Source organism: Moschus berezovskii, chromosome 1 (genome assembly GCF_049115385.1).
Source record: "Moschus berezovskii isolate FMDL1 chromosome 1, NW_MosBer_1.0, whole genome shotgun sequence".
NCBI lineage: Eukaryota > Metazoa > Chordata > Mammalia > Artiodactyla > Moschidae > Moschus > Moschus berezovskii.
Window position 1 is genome coordinate 65,161,541 of NC_142460.1, and position 20,394 is coordinate 65,181,934.

The window sequence follows — 20,394 nt, forward strand, 5'->3', positions numbered from 1 at the left end:
GCATTTTTTTTAAAGATTCATCTGTATGTATTTATAGCATATATTGATACCATTAATTTCTTTTTATTGCTGAGTAACATTTCATTGTATGTCCAGTGAAATAAAATAGCACATATTATTTACTCATGTAATAGTTGCTGGACATTTGGATTGTTTTCACTTTTTGACTGTTACAAATAATGCAACTATGAACATTTGTGTACAAATATTTGTGTGGACATTGCTTTGGGATATGTACCTAGGAGTGGGATTGTTGGATCATATGGTAAATCTGTGTTTAACCTTTTGAGGAATTGCCAGACTTTTCCACAATAATTGCAGCATTTTACAATCCCACCAGCAGTGAATAAAGATCCCAGTTTCTGTAGATTCTTGCCAACATTTTTTTTTTTTAAATTATGGCCAGACTGAGTGTGAAGTGGTATCTCATGGTTTTTGTTTGCATTTCCCTGACAGCTAATGATTTTGAGCATTTTTTTCATGTGCCTAGATACAGTTTGTATGTCCTCTTTGGAGAAATGTCTGTTCAGCCAAAGAACTTTTAAAACATACTGACCCTTGATGTTTCAAATATTAGTAGACTGTGTAGAGCCATGTCGATTTTTAAATTCCCAGGCAATTCTAATACATACCAGAGTGGAGAACCTCGGTGCGACCTTGAATCGATAGGGCTTCATGTAAGGAAAGCAGACCTAGAGATGTCAGAATACAGGGCTATGCTCATGGTAAAGCAGAGGCTAGAATTCACATTTGGGAGTCATTCTGTTGTACCAATGGAGGAGGAAATGGCAACCCACTCCAGTATTCCTGTTGGGAAAATCCCATGGACAGAAGAGCCTGGCAGGCTGCAGTCCATAGGGTTGCAAAGAGTTGGACACAACTGAGCGACTGTGTTATACTAAATCTCTCAACTGCTTATATTTTTACCACCTCTCAGTGTAACAAAACTAGTAATAGCAAGGGACATGATGTTCCAGCTTTGTCTCTACAGGATGTTGGTGGTGGTATATACTAGTAAAGGCTACATTGTAGAGGTTTACTCGTAGAGGTTTACATTGAGCTGTGTAACATACTTTGTCAGGTTACTTCCAGTTACTATTTCCATAAATTCCACATGTAACACAGTACTCCAGCCAGAGTCAGTGTTAATACCCCTGCATAGGGCTCAGCCCCACAGAATGTTGCTCAAACAACTCCACTATAATATATCTTATTAGAGAGTCAGATGTAACATAAGTAGAATTCTATCAAGCACACGGCTTTGCAGTGGAGAGTAACTTTCAGTACACAGCTATTAAATGAATAGATGCTGTTGCAATGGCTGATTCCCTGAGATGTCCCACTTTTTCCAAGGATGAGACCCACAAACTAGGCAATTGTCCTTACAATGTATGTTCCTAGTCTTCTTACCACTGTGTCTGTGTGTTTTGTTTTAGCAATCTACTGTCTTGCCTTTATAGAGTGGGGAAAGTGTTCAGACAAAAGAGGAGGTAGTCTTGTCAGTGTGAATCCAGTACTATCTTTGGGCATCTGAATTAGCAAATTAGGGCCTTTTCTACAAAACCTCCCTGTTATCTGCAGTGTTAAAAATGGTCGATGAATGGTCATATCAAATCCTGGCATTGAACTTAGATCTTAGTTTTGCAGAGATTATTTTTCATTATTCCCACTTGAACAGCATTTTGAAACATTCTTTATCATTGCTTTTCATTAACATTTTTACATGAAATCTTTCACCTTACTTCAGTTTTTTTTTTTTTACAGTTTGCTTTTTAAAGACTACATCTACCAAAATACCACTAGTTCAAATATTAAATTACACATATGGAAGGGTAGCATGGTATAATGGTTTAATGCCCAGTTCCTGTGTACAAGTCTTATTGCCATCACTTCTCAGCTACGTGACCTTGGTTGAGCTGCTTGACCACAGCTAAGCCTCAGTTTTCTCATCTGTAAATTGAGGGTGATAATAGTATTTTTCATAGAGTTGCTTGTAAAGATTAAGTGAGATAACATTGTAAACTGTCTATTGTAGTGTCTGGCACATGGTGTTTCCTCAGTAAATATTGACTTTTATTAAGATGGCCTGCAATTTGAGCTGTGTACATTTTTAATGGTTTATTAGACAGATTTATTCCAGGGAACAAGGCAAGAAGTAGTATAGTTACTCAGTAAGGTCAGTGTTTGTCACCTTCTGGGATTTTCTCTGAGCATCTGGTACCCAGGCCACTTCCAGTCATGGCTCTGGGTCCACTCTTCTGGAATGTTCGTCTGTGGCCATTTCAGACTTGGACCTTTGCTGAAGGATTCCTAATTGAGTCCGTTAACTATGGAGCTAACCTGAAGCCTTCCTGGGTGATCTTTCTTATTTGGCAGAAAAAGAAGGGAGCTGGACTTCCTCAGGGCTCTCCAGATCTCCCTTTGGGATCCAAAGCTTATCAAAATAACCAAGTGGTCCCTCTGTTTTCATTGGCCCCTGTAGTCCTTTCTCCTGAGTGCGCCTGGGTTCACCTGGACAGAATCTTCCTAGAGTTGGCTGTAGACTTGCCATTTCTTCCTGTCAGGTCAGGTATGTTAGGAATAAGCAAGAGAGGTCTGCCCCCGGTTGTGTCAGGTAGGCTTGCTGTCAATGCTCTTAAGTCGGATGTTTTGGGGTAAAGAGGGGAGGAGGGTATTGCACGAGGACTGGTTACTGATATGATCATTTTTGACCTATTAATGCAAGAAACTTTGCTTCTCTTGTCTTTTAGGGATTGTTCCCTGAAGGGGAGACCATTTCATCTTTTCCGATTACTCATCCAATACCATGAGCCTGAGCTTTGTTCTTTTCTTGATACAAAGAAAATTACTCCAGACTCCTATGCACTCAACTGGGTAATAAAGTGAAAGTAGGAACACTTAATGAAAAATAGCTTTCTGTGAAACTATAGTTAGTTCCCCCCAAAGAAAAAGAAAGAAAAGTGCTAAATTATAGACCATTACTATTTAAGGCAAAGGATTAAAATCATTAGCACTTCAAAGATTTTTTTTTTGCTCTTCATTTAAATTATTTAATATGAAGTTTAACCTTTGTTGTTTTAGAAATATTTGTAAATATATATATGGTATGTATCAGTTCACTTTAAAGCCATGTGATTAAATTGTTGATAGTGTGTTTGAGAATTGATCTGCAATCACGAAGAAAATAACTTAAGATTATCAAATGATTGATATAAAAGAATATAAAATACATCTCAGTCCTCTGTCATTGTATATTTATATTTTAAATGGGAAGTTTTATTATTTTAGGTCTGTGGTTCTCAAACCTTTTGGTCTCAGGACCTTTTACACTCAACATTTTTTGAGGATCCATAATTTATGTGGATCACATTGGTTAGAAAGTAAGAAATTTTAGGTATTTGTTTAGAAGTAGTGATAAATCCAATACATGTTAGCATAAATATTTTAAATGAAAATGAACTATTTCCCAAAAAGAAAGAATAGTGGCATTTTTAAATCTGCAAATCTCAGTGATGTTTGGTTACATCACAGGCAAGTACTTTCTCACATCTGTTTCTTCATTCAGTCAGTGCTGATCCCATATTTCATGTAGGCTTTGGAAAACTGTGTTGTTCGTTTATGAGAGAATGAATATGAAAAGGGCAAAATCTGAGTATTAGTATGAAAGTAGCTTTGATCTCACAAACTCCCCTGTAAATACTCTTGGAGATCTCCAAGGCTCCTCAGACCATACTTTGAGAACTGCTCTTATAGGGTAACTTGAAAATCTTTTTAAAACAGTGTTCAGGTGCCAGAAGAAAATACATGTATATTCAAAAATTTTAACATGTTTCTCGATGATGTCTTACCTAAATTTTCTTCAGGAAGGGTTCCATTTCTGCCATTTATTAACTGTGTTATTTAATACACTTAGCCTCTGAACTTTGATTTCTTCATCTGTAAACTGGGACTAATAATAGTATGTATCTCAGAGGGTGACGGGATGAGTAGACAATGAGGAAATGCTGACTAGAGAGCCTAACTGGTTTCAGCTCTGGCATACTAAACTTCGAGCTGCAACACAGTCTGCTCTTTCGTTGCTTCTTGGCTACAGTCTTGTCACTTTGATAAAAATAATAAAATTGTAGGTTCTCTGAGATTCGTATGTTGCTATTAAATCTACTTATTTGTATCAAAGTAAGAAATTTTCTTTTAAGAATTTGAATATTTTCATCGACGTCTTTCTGGTCACCTCATGCCTGAGAAATGCCGTTTCTGTGGCCAGAACTCTGATTAGTACTCAGTGCTGGTTGTAGACTTTAACTGATTATGGAAACAACCAGTTTCTCTTTGTCAGTTTCCCAAGTAGTTCATTCTTGCTACCAGTATCTTGTCTATGGAATGGCGTCTTTCTTTTCCAGTCATGAGATAAAGCAAAACCAGTTCCTGTGATTTGAGAACTCATCACTGAGAATGATGCGGAGGTAGCTTTGGTTTGGCTAAGTGAGGTTCATGTTGACCATACCTTGTCTGTTTGTATTTGCATCTTCCTTATTTCTAATAGTAAATTTTAAACAACTACAAAAACATTAGAAGCATTATGTATTGTACTTTAAAAGTTTTGTGGTCAACTGTAATAGCAATTACATCAGCTGTGGCGTCTCAGGCCTTTTTTTTAGTCCAAGCATCACCACTCACTAGCTCTGTGATGTTAGGAAGGTTATTTCATACAGGTTTATTTTCCTACCTATAATACAGGGAGGAAAATGTCTATTTTGAAAGCCTGTCATGAGAATATTTAAAATAAGAGACATTTAATAAAAGATATGTGAGAGTAATTTATTACCTGGCACAAAATATTCACTAAATGTATGTGTTCTTGTTAGCTTCCTTTATTCATTAGAAATGTTTTAAATTTAAACCTCTAGATGGAATTCTTTCTGTATCTAATAAAAATGGAATAATCTAAAACTATCCCTAAATTCATGCAATTTAAAACACAGTTGGGCTCTAGAGAAACTTACATCCATTAACAATTCTTTAGTAGAAAACCATAGAGCTCTTGAAAGGTTTGGCAGGACATCAGTGTTGTCTAATTTGTTTCAAATTATGTACAAGTAAGTTTGGGGCACAGGTGGCCTTTAAATTGTTATTACAATTTCATTTGGTGCTCTTAACTGAGATTACCATGCTTGATCTTCACAATTACTTAGCGAGTTAAGTACTGTAGTAGTTACCTTATAGAGCTCATGGGTAGTTATGCTAGTTATTATGCTGTGGCAGATACATGCTAACTTAAGTTACTTTAGATATTAAGGGTTAGTTATCTTTCTCTTCACCACAACAGTGGTAGAGCATGGGTAATATTCCTTTAAAAAAAAAAAAGAAATGTAAAGCTTGCGAGGTTAAGTGACATGCCTTAAGTCACACAGCTAGTCAGTGGCTTCATTGTGCCTTGAATCCACATAGTTTTCCTTTGGATTACATACAGTAAAATTAAGGTCCACGTTAAATATCAGGTACAGACAGTTGGTTATAATGTTACTTACGCATTTGCCTCAATACTTTAAAAAGAGCAAGTCATTTCCAGTGGTTTATATTTCTCATTTCATTTCCTAATTACAGCTTGGAAGCCTTTTTGCCTGTTATTGTTCCATTGAAGTCACTCAGGCAATATGGGATGGATATCTACAACAGGCAGATCCATTTTTTATTTATTTCTTAATGTTAATAATCCTTGTTAATGCAAAGTAAGTATCAAGTTGGCTGGATTTTTCTCCTCTCTGTTCTCAGGGTGCTCTGTTAATATTTAACTCAAATTCATGTGATTCTCTTACAGAGAAGTCATTTTAGGGCAGGAGTCTGACAGCAAAGAAGAAGTTATCCGTAAGTATCACTTAATGTGGAGAAAACATTTTTCAAGTCACTTAATTTTCTAAAAGTCAAGTTTTCACATCTCTTACGTGAGTTTAGAAGATTAGTCTAGAAGAGCTCTGAGGTTCCCTTCATATCTTACACACTGTCCACATGCAGGCTTTAAAGATGGTCTCCCCGGATTTGCTACCCTCGTTCATCCCTTACATGTTTGTTTCACTCATTCAGTTCTTTTCTGTACACTCTTTCTTTGGTTTCAGTGTTTAAATAAACTGGTCTCCTCTCTCTCTCCCTTTCCCTTCCTTCCTTAATTTTCCTTTGAATACCCGACTCTTGTAAGTATCTCCATTGTTGAAATGTTGATCCTCCTTTTGGGTTCTCCCCACTCCAGCCCTCACAGATTTAGTTATTAATACTTCCTCTCTTTAGTACCCAGCACATTGTACTGTCTCTGTTACAGTGTTTACCTCACTACATTATATGATTTATCTTTGTGTTTCTCAAGCAAGACAAAGTTCCTTAAGTCAGGAACCCATTTCTTGGTTATTTTTTATTTGCAGGGGCCCTGGCATTTGTGTTTGTTAAATAAATCACAGTATTCCAATCAAGGCTAATGAATTTGATTTGATTGCCAGACACCATCAGTCACTAATAGCAGGATTATATTAAGAGTTTCAGCTCCTTTGGGGAAAATCCACATCTCTTCAAGCAGTTTTCTGTGCATCACTGTTGAGATTTCATTTATAAAACTATAATGTTGAAGATAAACCAACTTTGATATATAAATAATGTTTATTGTTGTATACTTTACAAGCAAAATTTTTTTAAAATATTATAATTTATTTTTAATCCTATTTCAGAATTCTTGGAAAATACTCCATCCAGTTTGAATCTAGAAGATATAGAAGACCTTTTCTCTTTGGCTCAGTATTATTGCTGTAAAACACCAGCTTCTTTTAGGAAGGTATCAGACAAGAAATGACCTACTTCAGTATTTCACATTTTGTGCATTGTTTTATGTTTATGTTGTATCCACTTCAGTTAAAATACTCTAGGTTGTCATTCTTTCTGTGTATTACAATTTTGTGTGATCTTTTTCGCTATATTCTCCCTAGTAGAGGAATAGACATTTTAAAAAGATAGTGTACAAATATGCTAGGAGCCATTTACCTCTCCTCTGATTATCATTTCAGATCATGACAAAATTGACTATAAGATATTTCTTAAATTAATGCTTCCTTGACTTTAAAAATTGTGTTATAGAAATCTGATTGAGGAGGTATTATTATGCCTTCTTTATCTGGAGTTAAAGTTAAAACTCCAACTTTTAATGATGCTGAGCTGTCTTTTACACAAAAAAAGGGCCACTTAAGCTCCATGGAGACCTTGAACCTTTCTCAGATCAGTCAAGTGCTTTCAAGAGAAAAGACATCAGATTAGATGTCGAAGTGCTGTGAACTTCTAGAAACTAAAACTCTAGATTCTAAAGCTAGTAATGGAGGAGGCACGGAATTACCATTTATAAACTGTTTGTGACCTCAAGTGCTCATGAGAACATTATTGTCTTTTTTTTATTTTTAAGGCATTCTACCATCATGATTGTTAGCTGGAAGTTATCACCTCCCTGAAATATTAAGATGAGATTAAATTATGTTCAGTATAGTGTGTCCAGGAGGCAGATGATGGAAGCTTTTTAAGAACATTTCTCTCAAAACTAATTATAAAAGAAATTTGTTTCTCAGGACTAATTTCAGTTATTTTAATAATTGCCTTCTGTAGATGACCTCAGTTCCCAACAGTGTTGACTAAGTTAGATGGCGAGGTTGTGGTTATGATACTAGGTGGAAAAGAAGTCTTATCCTTTTCTGTCCAGCCTTTTAAGAGAATAGTGTTTGTTCTTCAGACATAGTAAATAAAGGCAAGCCACTCCAGTACTCTTGCCCTGAAAATCCCATGGATGGAGGAGCATGGTAGGCTGTAGTCCGTGGGGTCGCTATGGGTCAGACACGACTGAGTGACTTCACTTTCACTTTTCACTTTCACGCATTGGAGAAGGAAATGGCAACCCACTCCGGTGTTCTTGCCTGGAGAATCCCAGGGACGGGGGAGCCTGGTGGGCTTCCTGAAACTATGGAGTGGCACAGAGTCGGACACGACTAAAGTGACGCAGCAGCAGTTGCTAATTAGAGCAGGTTTTATTAGTAGCATATTACATAATTTATGCCATATTTTAACTTTTATTGACTATTAAAGCATAAAATGTGAGTAACCATTTAAAAATCTGCTATTTAAATGTATGTGGTAGTATAGAAAATATCTGGGTAGAATGTGTTATTTTCTTCTTAGTCTTTCATTTTGTGTGAACTCAAACACGGGCTTTGTTTGTAGCCTCTGTAGCTTTTAGCCTAGAAGATTTGATATAATAAGTTAAATCACATGACTCAAAGATGTAATATTATTATTTTACCTTTTATTTTGGTCTGTTGAGAATAGTTTTGGGAGGGAAGCTTGATTTTATTTTTTTTCTGCATAAAGTTTTAAAAATTCCTCTTCACACAGGATAATCACCATCTGTTTGGCAGTACTTTGTTGGGAATTAAGGACGATGATGCAGATCTGAGTCAGGCTCTTTGCCTGGCCATCTCAGTGTCAGAGATCCTTCAAGCAAATCAGCTTCAAGGGGTAAGTTAAAAAACCCCACTGTTTGTTAGAGGATGATCCCCTTTAAATGCAAGGAATCAATGTGTCCTCCGTGTTTGTTGATTATCACAAAATTAATTTACTATAACAATGTAGTTGTTTTGCTTTTTTTGAATGATTAATGTGTTAAATCTTCTGTCCATATGCTCATTTTTAAATTGCCAGCTTGTGTGTTATTTTATTTGTTAAACAACTAATTATTTTTGACACTAGTTTTTGTAAATTGCCAAATCTTATTTCATATTTTAACAGGGCAAGTGAATGTTATATAAAGTATTTGAAAGGGTGAATTTACTATTTCATAGTTAAATTCTAGATACTTATACAGGTAATTCGGAGAAGGCAATGACAACCCACTCCAGTACTCTTGCTTGGAAAATCCCATGGATGGAGGAGCCTGGTGGGCTGCAGTCCATGGGATCACTAAGAGTTGGACACGACGGAGCGACTTCACTTTCACTTTTCACTTTCATGCATTGGAGAAGGAAATAGCAACCCACTCCAGTGTTCTTGCCTGGAGAATCCCAGGGACGGGGGAGCCTGGTGGGCTACCGTCTGTGGGGTCGCAAAGAGTCAGACACGACTGAAGTGACGCATCAGCAGCATACAGATAATTGAATTACATGGTTTAATGCCAAAAGGCATTTACAAAGGAGAATTGAGGATATACCATAATTTTTTCTCTATTGTATTTATGAAAATCTGATGAGCCAGTTTTTTCAATATAAGTTCTTTATTGCTGATAGTGCAGCAGTTAATTACGTGTGTATATTTGAAAGGTGGGATGTATTTCAAACATGAAGAGAAGAGGAAAGAACATGGGAAGATAGGCCTTTTATAATAGATATTTTTAAAACAAGCATTTTGTGTGGTTTTCTCGTTAGAAACATTATTGAAAAAATAACTTGTAATCCAATTTAGAGACCCATGTGAACTCCAGTTCAGATTGGCATTGGAGAATCTGCTGTCACCCCAGAAGACAATTATTTAATCCTTACGTGAATTACATTGTTGATAAGTTTGTGGGCTTATTTTCAGAAATAGAAATTGTATCTACATCTGTGTTTATATCTGTGTATAGTGTTTTTGAAAGTGTTTAACATGATGCACATTAAATTACTAAATTCAAATTAGTTTTATAGCCCAAACGTTCTTCCTGCTATGTATTTTAAGACTTTTTGTCAAGGACAGTATATACAAACTGTTTTAACTACTGTTTAAAATGAATACAACTCTTTAAGATCTTGAGAATATTTTCTTGAGTCTGTACTGTATGGGACTTCCTAACTATATGTGAGATCCATTTTTTAATCCATTTGTTCCCCCCTTTTTGGTTAATTGTTAATATTATATTGTGTAAAATATGCTCCTCCTGGCACATTTTATTATGTCAAATGTTTGCCTTTTAGGAAGGAGTCCGGTTCTTTGTGGTGGATTGCCGTCCTGCAGAACAGTATAATGCTGGGCATTTATCAACTGCTTTCCATTTAGATTCAGATCTGGTTAGTATAAATGTGATTTAAAATTTTAAAAAATATGGAGAAAATGGATTTTTTAATTTAATCCATATGTAATCCATACATATACCAGATTTGGGGATGTTTTTCTTTCTGCTTAAAGAGGGAGTCTCTGCCCTTATACAAGTGTTGCTCTCAGGTTTCCTTTTAACCACAGGCACTCCCTTGGCATCATAAAGGGTAGATGAGAGCACTATTAGGTATGGCTTACTGTTGCTTGCCATTGTTATGTCAATAAATTCTAAACTTCTTACTGTGAGCTGCCTGATAAAGCACTCAGCATAGTGCTTTGCACTTAGTAAGTACTCTGTGAATATTAGCTCTTATTATGATTGGGTAGTTAGTCTAAAAGTTTTTACTGTAAGCCTCCTTTTATCATGAGTACTTGTGCATATAATAAAGTAATATGTAATAAGGGTAGTCTCTGGCATATAGGTCCTTAGTTGTTAAAATTACTGTCCTAGGATCACTTGAATTGAAGGAATAGATAAAGTAGATAATTATTGTCAGAGGTGCTTAGAGCATTTGGTAAGACTGGGACTGACATTATTTAAGTCCTTCTGGGGTTTTTAGAGCCTCAGGAATGGGGAAGAGAGTAAGAAGAGTAACATTGTCTCTAACTTATCTGAAAAAGTTGACAGTGAGGTTTAAAGGGCATGTGGAAAAGCCTCAGTGGCGTCAGGAGGAAGCGCATGGAAAATGGAGGTAAAACAACCCAGAGAGTTTGGGGTGCTATAGGTGAAGAAGGCGATTCTAGCTTGTTTGCATCCTGAATGTAAACTCTGCCTTTCTCATCCTTCATTCATCTTTGAGGACATAAATGTGTTGTTGTTTAGTCGCTAAGTCGTGTCCGACTCTTTTGTGACCCCATGGACTATAGCCTGCCAGGCTTATCCAGCCCTGGGATTTCCCAGGCAAGATTGCTGGAGCCGGACATCACTGACTTTCCTTCTCCAGGGAATCTTCCCTACCCAGCAATCAAACCCATGTCTCCTGCTTGGCAGACAGGCTTTTTACCTCTGAGCCACCTGGGAAGCCCTGGAGGACCTAGATGGTCCATCTATTATGCTTATTATTCAAGTCATTTGTGAATAACTTTGATTATTCTTAAAAAGCTCAAAGAGTATCTCCAGAGTTAACAATTACTGTCAGCTTGTTTAATCATCCAGACCTTTAACATATATTTACATATTTCTTATTCACTTTTTTTGGTCCACTTGATTTTTCACTTAACAGTTTCTTGGGAGATCTTTTCATCTTAGTACATTACTTTTAATGTCTGTATAGTGGTCCATGGTATAGATGTACCACAGTTTATCACTTGATAGATGTACATTTAGAATGTTTTCAGTTTTCTTGTAATAAAACAATGTTGTAGTTAACATGTAGTTAATGTAGTTAACATTTGTGGACTTGTGCAAATATTTCTGTAAAATACACTCCTAAAAGTAAAATTGTTGGGGTAAGAGTTATAGCATATAGACTATAGAATGTGGGTATATAGAATTGTTACTGGAGTTTGTCATATTGCCCTTTAAAAAGACTGTATCAACTTACACTTCACAACTGTAAGTGAGAAGGATTGTTGTATACCATAAGCATTATTGGACATCACTAATTTTCTATCTTACACGAATGGTGGAAAGTAATGGTCATTACTAGTGATGTTGCACACATGTTTTTGAGTGTGCTGTTAATTTGTATTTTTCTTTACAAAGTGCTTTTCTGTGGTTTGTCCATTTTTCTTTTGGATTTTCACTGCGCTTTTTATTAAAACAGTTTTAACAAATTTTTGTATTTATTGGCATGCTTATTTTCTTGAGGGTAAGAAATGAATTTTTTCATCATCATGTCTCTAGTACCTAGAATAAATACTGATAAATGCTTCCACTATTTCTAACTGTCCTCTAAGAAATAACATGGTTTGCCATGTAAGTGGAGACTAAAAAATATAGCTTGTTTCAATGAATTGTTTTTGTCATGGACCCTCTTACTCATTGTTAAACTTTTCTTGCCATGATACCCTGAAGACACTGAAATTTAGAAAACAAACAGCAAAAACATTTTTTTCCTGGTATTTTCTTTGCATAATATAATCTTTCCATGAATTGTCAACTTTTGTTTTCTGATGTATTATAGGTACATTTATACACATTTCTTTTATCCCAGGGATTTTATTTATAAGCGCCTTTATTTTAGGAATTCCCTGTCTATTCAGTGGTTGAGACTTAAAAGTTTTCACTGCAGAGGGCCTGGGTTCAATTTCTGGTCAGATAACTAAGATCCCATACAAACTGTGTAGCGCTGTCAAAAAAAATGAGGCTTTTTTTTTTTTTTTTTAAATTTTCATGGTGGGAATATAAACATTGTTCTCTCCCCAGGCCCCCGGGAAAATATTTCAAGTTTTGCAGATGTATAAAAAACACAAGCTTGCCACATTAAATTTTTTAAATTGTCCAGATGCTCCAGAATCCATCAGAGTTTGCACAGTCTGTAAAATCCCTGCTGGAAGCACAGAAGCAGTCCATTGAGTCTGGCTCCATCGCTGGTGGGGAGCACCTCTGCTTCATGGGCAGTGGCAGAGAGGAAGAAGACATGTATATGAACATGGTCCTTGCACACTTTTTACAGGTATGCTGACAGATTACTTCAGTTTTTCCTTGGTTTTTGCTGTCACCTTTAAGAAATTCTCCTAGGCAGTTTTGTGCTGTTGTCTACCTTGTTAAATTTATCTTTTTAAAAAAAAAAAAACAACACTTTATTGGTTTTGTGTCTTGCCAAGAAGTCTTCTCCCTCATTTTTTTCTCACATACTTCTATGGTTTATTTTTTATGTTTAAATCTTCTGGACCATCTAGAATTATTTTTCTGTAAGAAATGAGGTAGGAACAACATAAAAAAATTTCCCCAAATAGCTAACCAGTTGTGCTATCAATTTGAAATACCACCTCTTTAATAGACTGAATTCTTCAATGTGTCAGGGTCCATTTCTGGGTGATTATTTTGTTTGTTCTCTGTGCCTATTCATGCCTTAATACTTTTTATAGATGCTATGTAATTCATTTTAATATCTTCACTTTGAAACCGAATAAATATGCATGTGTACGTCTGTGACACTTAACCACCCTTCCTTTTTGTGTTTCAGTGTTGTCTTTAGCACACCTAATTTGTGTCACTGATTTCATGCACCCTGTCCATCTACCTTCTACAGAGCCTCACTCGGAGACAGCTCTTTCTTTATAAAAATAGTTGTTTATTCCTTGGAGTTTATATATTAAAGTCCTCATTTTGTGTGACCCTGAACTATGAAATCAGGAAGACAGGAGACACAGGCCTCTCCATTTGTATCCACTTCAATGGGAATCTAGTTTGAGAAAATTAGCCGAAAGGACAATCCTTGAAACATAAAATCAGAAAGGGAACAAGGTATTTGAGAGAGGGATTATAAAATAATTTTTATGCTTTACTGGAGTAAAGATATTTTAGTACTTTAAATAGAATAACAGAAATAGGGACTCAAATTCATTTTACTTATAAGTTTAATTGGCCTATTCTAAAAATGCTATGAAACAAGCTATATATTACAAAGGGTGTCAGATGGCAAGAATTTGGAATATTGTGGACTTCTTTTAATAATTGAGTTCTTGATGTGGTTTTAGAAATCCCTCCCTCTCCCCAATTTTTAATGTGGAAATTTTCAAACAAATTCAAAAGTAGGGAAAATTGACTTGTAAATTCTTTGTAAAGATATAATCACATTATAACTGGTAAACATTTGATTATAAATTAAAAGATGCTTACTCCTTGGAAGGAAAGTTATGACCAACCTAGATAGCATATTAAAAAGCAGAGACATTACTTTGCCAACAAAGGTCTGTCTAGTCAAGGCTATGGTTTTTCCCATGGTCATGTATGGATGTGAGAGTTGGACTGTGAAGAAAGCTGATCGCCGAAGAATTGATGCTTTTGAACTGTGGTGCTGGAGAAGACTCTTGAGAGTCCCTTGGACTGCAAGAAGATCCAACCAGTCCATTCTAAAGGAGATCAATCCTGTGTGTTCATTGGAAGGATTGATGCTAAAGCTGAAACTGCAATACTTCGGCCACCTCATGTGACAAGTTGACTCACTGGAAAAGAGTCTGATGCTGGGAGGGATTGGGGGCGGGAGGAGACGGGGATGACAGAGAATGAGATGGCTGGATGGCATCACCGACTCGATGGACATGAGTTTGAGTGAACTCCGGGAGTTGGCGATGGGCAGGGAGGCCTGGCATGCTGTGATTCACGGGGTTGCAGAGTCAGACACGACTGAGCGACTGAACTGAACTGAACTGAATGAGTATTCAGGTTTCCTAATTTTCTCAAGATCTAAAACAAGGCATTTCACTTGGTTAATATCTTTTAAGTCTCTTTTTATCAGCTCTGTTTCCGTTTTTTTTTTCCTTGCATCTGTTTGTTTGGAAAAGCTGGTTACTTTGTCTTATAGTTTCCCACAATCTGGATTTTGCTGATTGCATTCACATAGTGTTGTTTTTCAGGTTCTATCCCTTATATTTCCCGTAAGCTAGTCACACATTGGAGAAGAAAATGGCAACCCACTCCAGTGTTCTTGCCTGGAGAATCCCAGGGACGGGGAAGCCTGGTGGGCTTCCGTCTGTGGGGTCACACAGAGTCGGACACGACTGAAGTGACTTAGCAGCAGCAGCAGCAGTGATTAGACCTAGAGTCTTGTTAGATGACTTTTGAGGGTGGGGCGACAGGAAATCTTGGGTAGTGTGTACTTCCTCAGGCAGTAAATACTGCCCAGATACCTTTCTTGTGTCTTTGTCATTACTTAGATTCATTAATTTTTAATAGTTTGTAAAATGTTGACATTCTGTCATTTCTTCATAATTGGCTGTTACTTGCTTTTGTATTTCCTTTTTTTTTTTTGAATCCAGGGCTTTTATTATTTTTTTTAATTTTTTTATTAGAAAACTGAAATATACAATGTGTTTATACCACTTACTGAGTACATGGCATTTAAAAACAACATCATTACAGAAAGATAACAAAAATACAAAATCTTAAAACCTATAGGATATGGAAAACATTATCCACTGAGGCCTTAAATGGAGTAGACTTTACATAAAAAGGAAAAACAATGAGTATACAAGTATACAGCCAGTTTAAGAGGTTAGCAAGATAAACAGAATAATCATAAAGAAAAGCGCCTAATACATACCAGGTATTAATGCAGTAAAGATAAAGATAAAATTGAGAGGCTCAACAGAGTCAAAGCTGCCTTAAAAAGCTTCTCTAAAAAGGGAAACATCAGGTAACAATAATCAACAAGAAAAATCTTGCAAATAATATTCAAAATGGGAATTATTCATAGAAGTATTAAGAATATAAATAATAGAAACAACTTTATGCCTATACATTCGAAGATTAGTTGTCTCATATACAGGGTTATCGTTACTATCTTTCTTAATTCCATATATATGCTTTAATATACTGTATTTGTGTTTTTCTTTCTGGCTTACTTCACTCCGTATAATGGGCTCCAGTTTCATCCACCTCATTAGAACTGATTTCAAATGTATTCTTTTTAATCGCTGAGTAATACTCCATTGTGTGTATGTACCACAGCTTTCTCATCCATTCGTCTGCAGATGGACATCTAGGTTGCTTCCATGTCCTGGCTATTATAAACAGTGCTGCGATGAACATTGGAGTATGTTGTCTCTTTCACTTCTGGTTTCCTCGGTGTGTATGCCCAACAGTGGGATTGCTGGGTCGTACGGCAGTTCTATTTCCAGTTTTTTAAGGAATCTCCACACTGTTCTCCATAATGGTTGTACTAGTTTGCATTCCCACCAACAGAGTAAGAAGGTTCCCATTTCTCCACACCCTCTCCAGCATTTATTGCTTGTAGACTTTTGGATAGCAGCCATTCTGACTGGTGTGAAATGGTACCTCATTGTGGTTTTGATTTGTATTTCTCTGATTATGAGTGATGTTGAGCGTCTTTTCATGTGTTTGTTAGCCATCTGTATGTCTTCTTTGGAGAAATGTCTACTTAGTTCTTTGGTCCATTTTTTGATTGGGTCGTTTATTTTTCTGGAATTCAGTTGCAGGAGTTGCTTGTATATTTTAGATTAATTCTTTGTTACTTCATTTGCTATTATTTTCTCCCATTCTGAAAGCTGTCTTTTTAATAAAGCTGCCTTTTTAGTAGAGTCCAAAATATTTTTGAAAGCTTTTAAACCATTTTCGTTACATCTGAAAATAAAGTGTAACTGATTTTGGTTTGACTTTTTGCACTGTTGGGACTGTAGTACAGTCTCATTAGTAGTCATGAAATTGTCCCCTGTTCCTGTGTAAGCGCCAGATCTTACAGTATACAAGTTAAACGTATGTACTTCTCCGTGCCAGTCTAAAATGTAAAAACAAATCCAGAAATTTAGTATATAACCTTTTATTACATTTGTCAATGCTTATGGAACTATAAGAAATTTTAATTGAATTGCATTTTGAAGTAATTTAAATTTTATTTTCCACTTTAGAAAAACAAAGAATACGTGAGCATTGCCAGTGGAGGATTTATGGGTAAGATTTGAATTTACTAATTCCTTTGACCCTACTTTTCAGAGGAAATTGTATGATCACTGGAGCTGATTTGGAGTAACCAAATTAGTTATTGGGTACACTTTCTTTTCATTCATTCACTGTTTTCAGAAAAGGCAAGGCCAGCAGGACAGATAGATAAAGACAAATATAGTAGGCAATTACAATGAGAGAATATTTAGGAGAAGACTGTTAAAATGGATGTCTTTAACTTGTGCTGTGCTTAGTTGCTTAGTTGTGACCGACTCTTTGCAACCCCATGGACTGTAGCCCACCATGTTCCTCTGTCCATGGGATTCTCCAGGCAAGAATACTGGAGTGGGTTGCCATGCCCTCTTCCAGGGGATCTTCCCAAGCCAGGGATCCAACCCAGGTCTCCTGCATTGCAGGTGGATTCTTTACTGTCTGAGCTACCAGCTTGTATTTACAAATACAAGCCCCAATTAGCTTGAATTTGTAAAAAATGTTTTTGTAAAGATGGGTGAAAAACTGCCCACATGATTTGTTTTTATGGAGAAGGAGGGGTAGATAAGACTGGGAAACAAGAGTAGGAGGGGTATTTTTCATTGTAAACTCTTATTATTTGCTTTTTTTGTTTTGTTCTCATTTTTTAATTACTTGAAAGTATTAGCTGATGAAAAACGTTGACTGAATGTAATAAGAAATAAGCTGATGTTTTCAACTGCAGATAATCTGGTAGTTCAGGATTGAAAAATGACAAGAGTCGCTACAGCAAATATTTGAGAATTTATAAAGGAGTAGGTCAGGATAGTAAGATTCTAAATAGAGACTGTCTTTTTTTTTTTTCAAACAAATTCTGTTACTTAAGGGTACAGACTTGCAACTGGTAGGTAAATAAGTCCTGGAGTACTTAATGCATAATATAGTGAATGTGGACAATAATATTGTATTACAATTACCAAATTTGTGCAAAGAAAGTAGATCTTAATTATTCGCTCCACAAAAAAATGGTAACTGTGTGACATGATAGAGGTGCACCTGTTGCTACAGTATATAAATGTATCAGCAACATTTTGTATACCTTAAATTTACACAGTGTTGTATGTAGATGTATTTTAATTAAAAGAGCCTTTGATTAGTAAAAGAGATATAAAAATATTGAATCTGTAATTACTAGGAAAATTAATAGTAAAATCAAATTAATATTTGTTGGAGGAAGTAGAATCCTGAGTTTGAATCATAAAGAGTCTTATCAGGCTTAAGTTCTGATATAATATGATCTTATGTTATAAGTTAGAAGTTTTGATAGATTAGGGTTTATTTCAACTTGGTCTATGTTGATATTAGCAAGAATTTTTATCTCCTGTCATGGAGATAATTTGTATCATGGCCTGATAACTAACTACCTTTGAGGCTCATCCCAGAGTAATGTAAAAAAATTTTAATAATGTAAAATTTAATGTAAAATTTTAATAAGTACTGGTTATTAATAAGTTACTTACTAATACTTTAATAAGCGAGTATTGGCCTAAGTCCTAGTGTTATTTATTGGAAGTTCTGACAGCATAACACAAAACTTGGTTATTGTTCTCAAAATTGTCTGAAAAGCATTCTTTTATATAGCACAGATAGGCTAGGTTTTAGAAAAAATTTTTTAAACTATGAATTACTTCTTTCTTTTCCAAGAATAATCTCTCTTTCCACAGCAGTTAATGCCTAAGACTGCTTCTTTTATTATTGGAAGGATTGACTGATGTCTCCTTATGGTAAACAAAAGCCATCATAGGTTTTCCATTAATCTTGTATATCATTAAAATGCTAAAATTATTTATTAATACTTGAATGATTGCCTTCCAAAGACGAAGACATCAAATCTGTGTATATGGTTACTGTCACCCTTAGGGTCAATTAAGAAAAGTTATATGTGTGTACAGAGAGGGCTTTAGAAGGAAGAGGAGGGAAAGGAAAACTTTTGTAGCCTGGCATCTTTTATTTTTTACAAAGGTGCTATGAAAGAAATACCTCTGATTATGCCCTTGGATCTTTTTTGTTCAGTTTCTGTTGTTGTTCAGTTGCTAAGTCATGTCTGACATGTTTATCGTACTTCTAAGGGGGATTGATATGTCAGGATTTTTTTTTTCCTTCTTCCTCTTTGTCTTTAAGCACTGCAGCAGCACCTGGCAGACATCAATGTGGATGGACCAGAAAACGGATATGGCCATTGGATTGCTAGCACCTCAGGCTCAAGGAGCAGCATCAATTCTTCTGTGGATGTAAGTGTGTATGTGGAATATGTCACCAGATTTGGATAAATGCTCAGAAATGATGATTTAACATCAAAATACTCACCGTAACAGAAATGGAGTCAAAATATTTCAAACACATACAATGCGGAAGCGTATGATTGTGAAGTTAATCAAATCACAGGAGCAGACCTGCATAGTTAAACTAGTCAGGAGTTCTGGTGGTCTCCTTGCTGAATTCAGACTTCTTCCTCCTCAGCTGCAACTTGGTATCACTTAGTGACAATTTTCTACTTCTGCTTAAATATCAACAGAGATAATTCTGAGTCCTGTGACTCACTTGGACTTTAAAGTGAGTTGATTCTCGGACTATCCCAATTAGTTTGTCCCAGGAGAATAGTGAGGGTAACTCCATTCTGTTCTACTTTAGAAATATTTGGGCAATAAATCTTTTATCTGTTTTCTGTATTTTGTATCATCTGCATTCAGTTCTGTTCAGTTGCTCAGTTGTGTCCGACTATTTGTGACCCCATGGACTGCAGCACTCCAGGCCACCCTGTCCATCACCAACTCCTGGAATTTACCCAGACTCATGTCCATTGAGTCGGTGATGCCGTCCAACCATTTCATCCTCTGTCGTCCCCTTCTACTCCTGTCTTCAATCTTTGCCATGATCAGGGTCTTTTCAGATGAGTCAGCTCTTCGTATCAGGTGGCCAAAGTATTGGAGTTTCAGCTTCAACATCAGTCCTTCTAGTGAACACCCAGGACTGATCTCCTTTAGGATAGACTGGTTGGATCTCCTTGCAGTCCAAGGGACTCTCAAGAGTCTTCTCCAACAACACAGTTCAAAAGCATCAATTCTTCAGTGCTCAGCTTTCTTTACAGTCCAACTCTCACATCCATACATGACTACTGGAAAAACCATAGCCTTGACTAGATGGACCTTTGTTGGCAAAGTAATGTCTCTGCTTTTTAATATGCTATCTAGGTTGGTCATAACTTTCCTTCCAGCGAGTAAGCGTCTTTTAATTTCATGGCTGCAGTCACCATCTGCAGTAATTTTGGAGCCCCCAAAAATAAAGTCAGCCACTGTTTCCACCGTTTCCCCATCTATTTGCCATGAATTGATGGGACTGGATGCCATGATCTTAGTTTTCTGAATGTTGATCTTTTAGCCAACTTTTTCACTCTCCTCTTTCACTTTCATCAAGAATTCTTCACTTTCTGCCATAAGGGTAGTGTCATCTGCATATCTGAGGTTATTGATATTTCTCCCAGCAATCTTGATTCCAGCTTGTGCTTCATTGAGCCCAGCATTTCTCATTATATACTCTGCATACACATTAAATAAGCAGGATGACAATATACAGCCTTGATGTACTCCTTTTCCTACTTGTTCCATGTCCAGTTCCAGCTATTGCTTCCTTACCTGTACACAGAATTCTCAAGAGGCAGGTCAGGTGGTCTGGTATTCCCATCTCTTTCAGAATTTTCCACAGTTTATTGTAAT

At 36.2% G+C, this 20,394-nt stretch overlaps 1 protein-coding gene across 3 annotated transcripts in view; it reads left to right on the forward strand.

Moving 5' to 3' along the window:
* TBC1D23 (TBC1 domain family member 23) overlaps positions 1 to 20,394 on the forward strand; it is a 59,026-nt gene that overhangs the window by 22,918 nt on the left and 15,714 nt on the right. For 2 of the 3 annotated variants that reach the window (XM_055411320.2, XM_055411401.2), the window contains exons 5-13: positions 2,751 to 2,874; positions 5,605 to 5,729; positions 5,819 to 5,865; positions 6,714 to 6,817; positions 8,413 to 8,535; positions 9,963 to 10,055; positions 12,531 to 12,701; positions 16,618 to 16,660; positions 18,803 to 18,912. In XM_055411320.2, coding sequence (XP_055267295.1) covers positions 2,751 to 2,874; positions 5,605 to 5,729; positions 5,819 to 5,865; positions 6,714 to 6,817; positions 8,413 to 8,535; positions 9,963 to 10,055; positions 12,531 to 12,701; positions 16,618 to 16,660; positions 18,803 to 18,912 — 940 coding nt within the window. The remainder of the gene's footprint in view (positions 1 to 2,750; positions 2,875 to 5,604; positions 5,730 to 5,818; positions 5,866 to 6,713; positions 6,818 to 8,412; positions 8,536 to 9,962; positions 10,056 to 12,530; positions 12,702 to 16,617; positions 16,661 to 18,802; positions 18,913 to 20,394) is intronic. The other variant, XM_088836447.1, reaches the window with a different exon arrangement.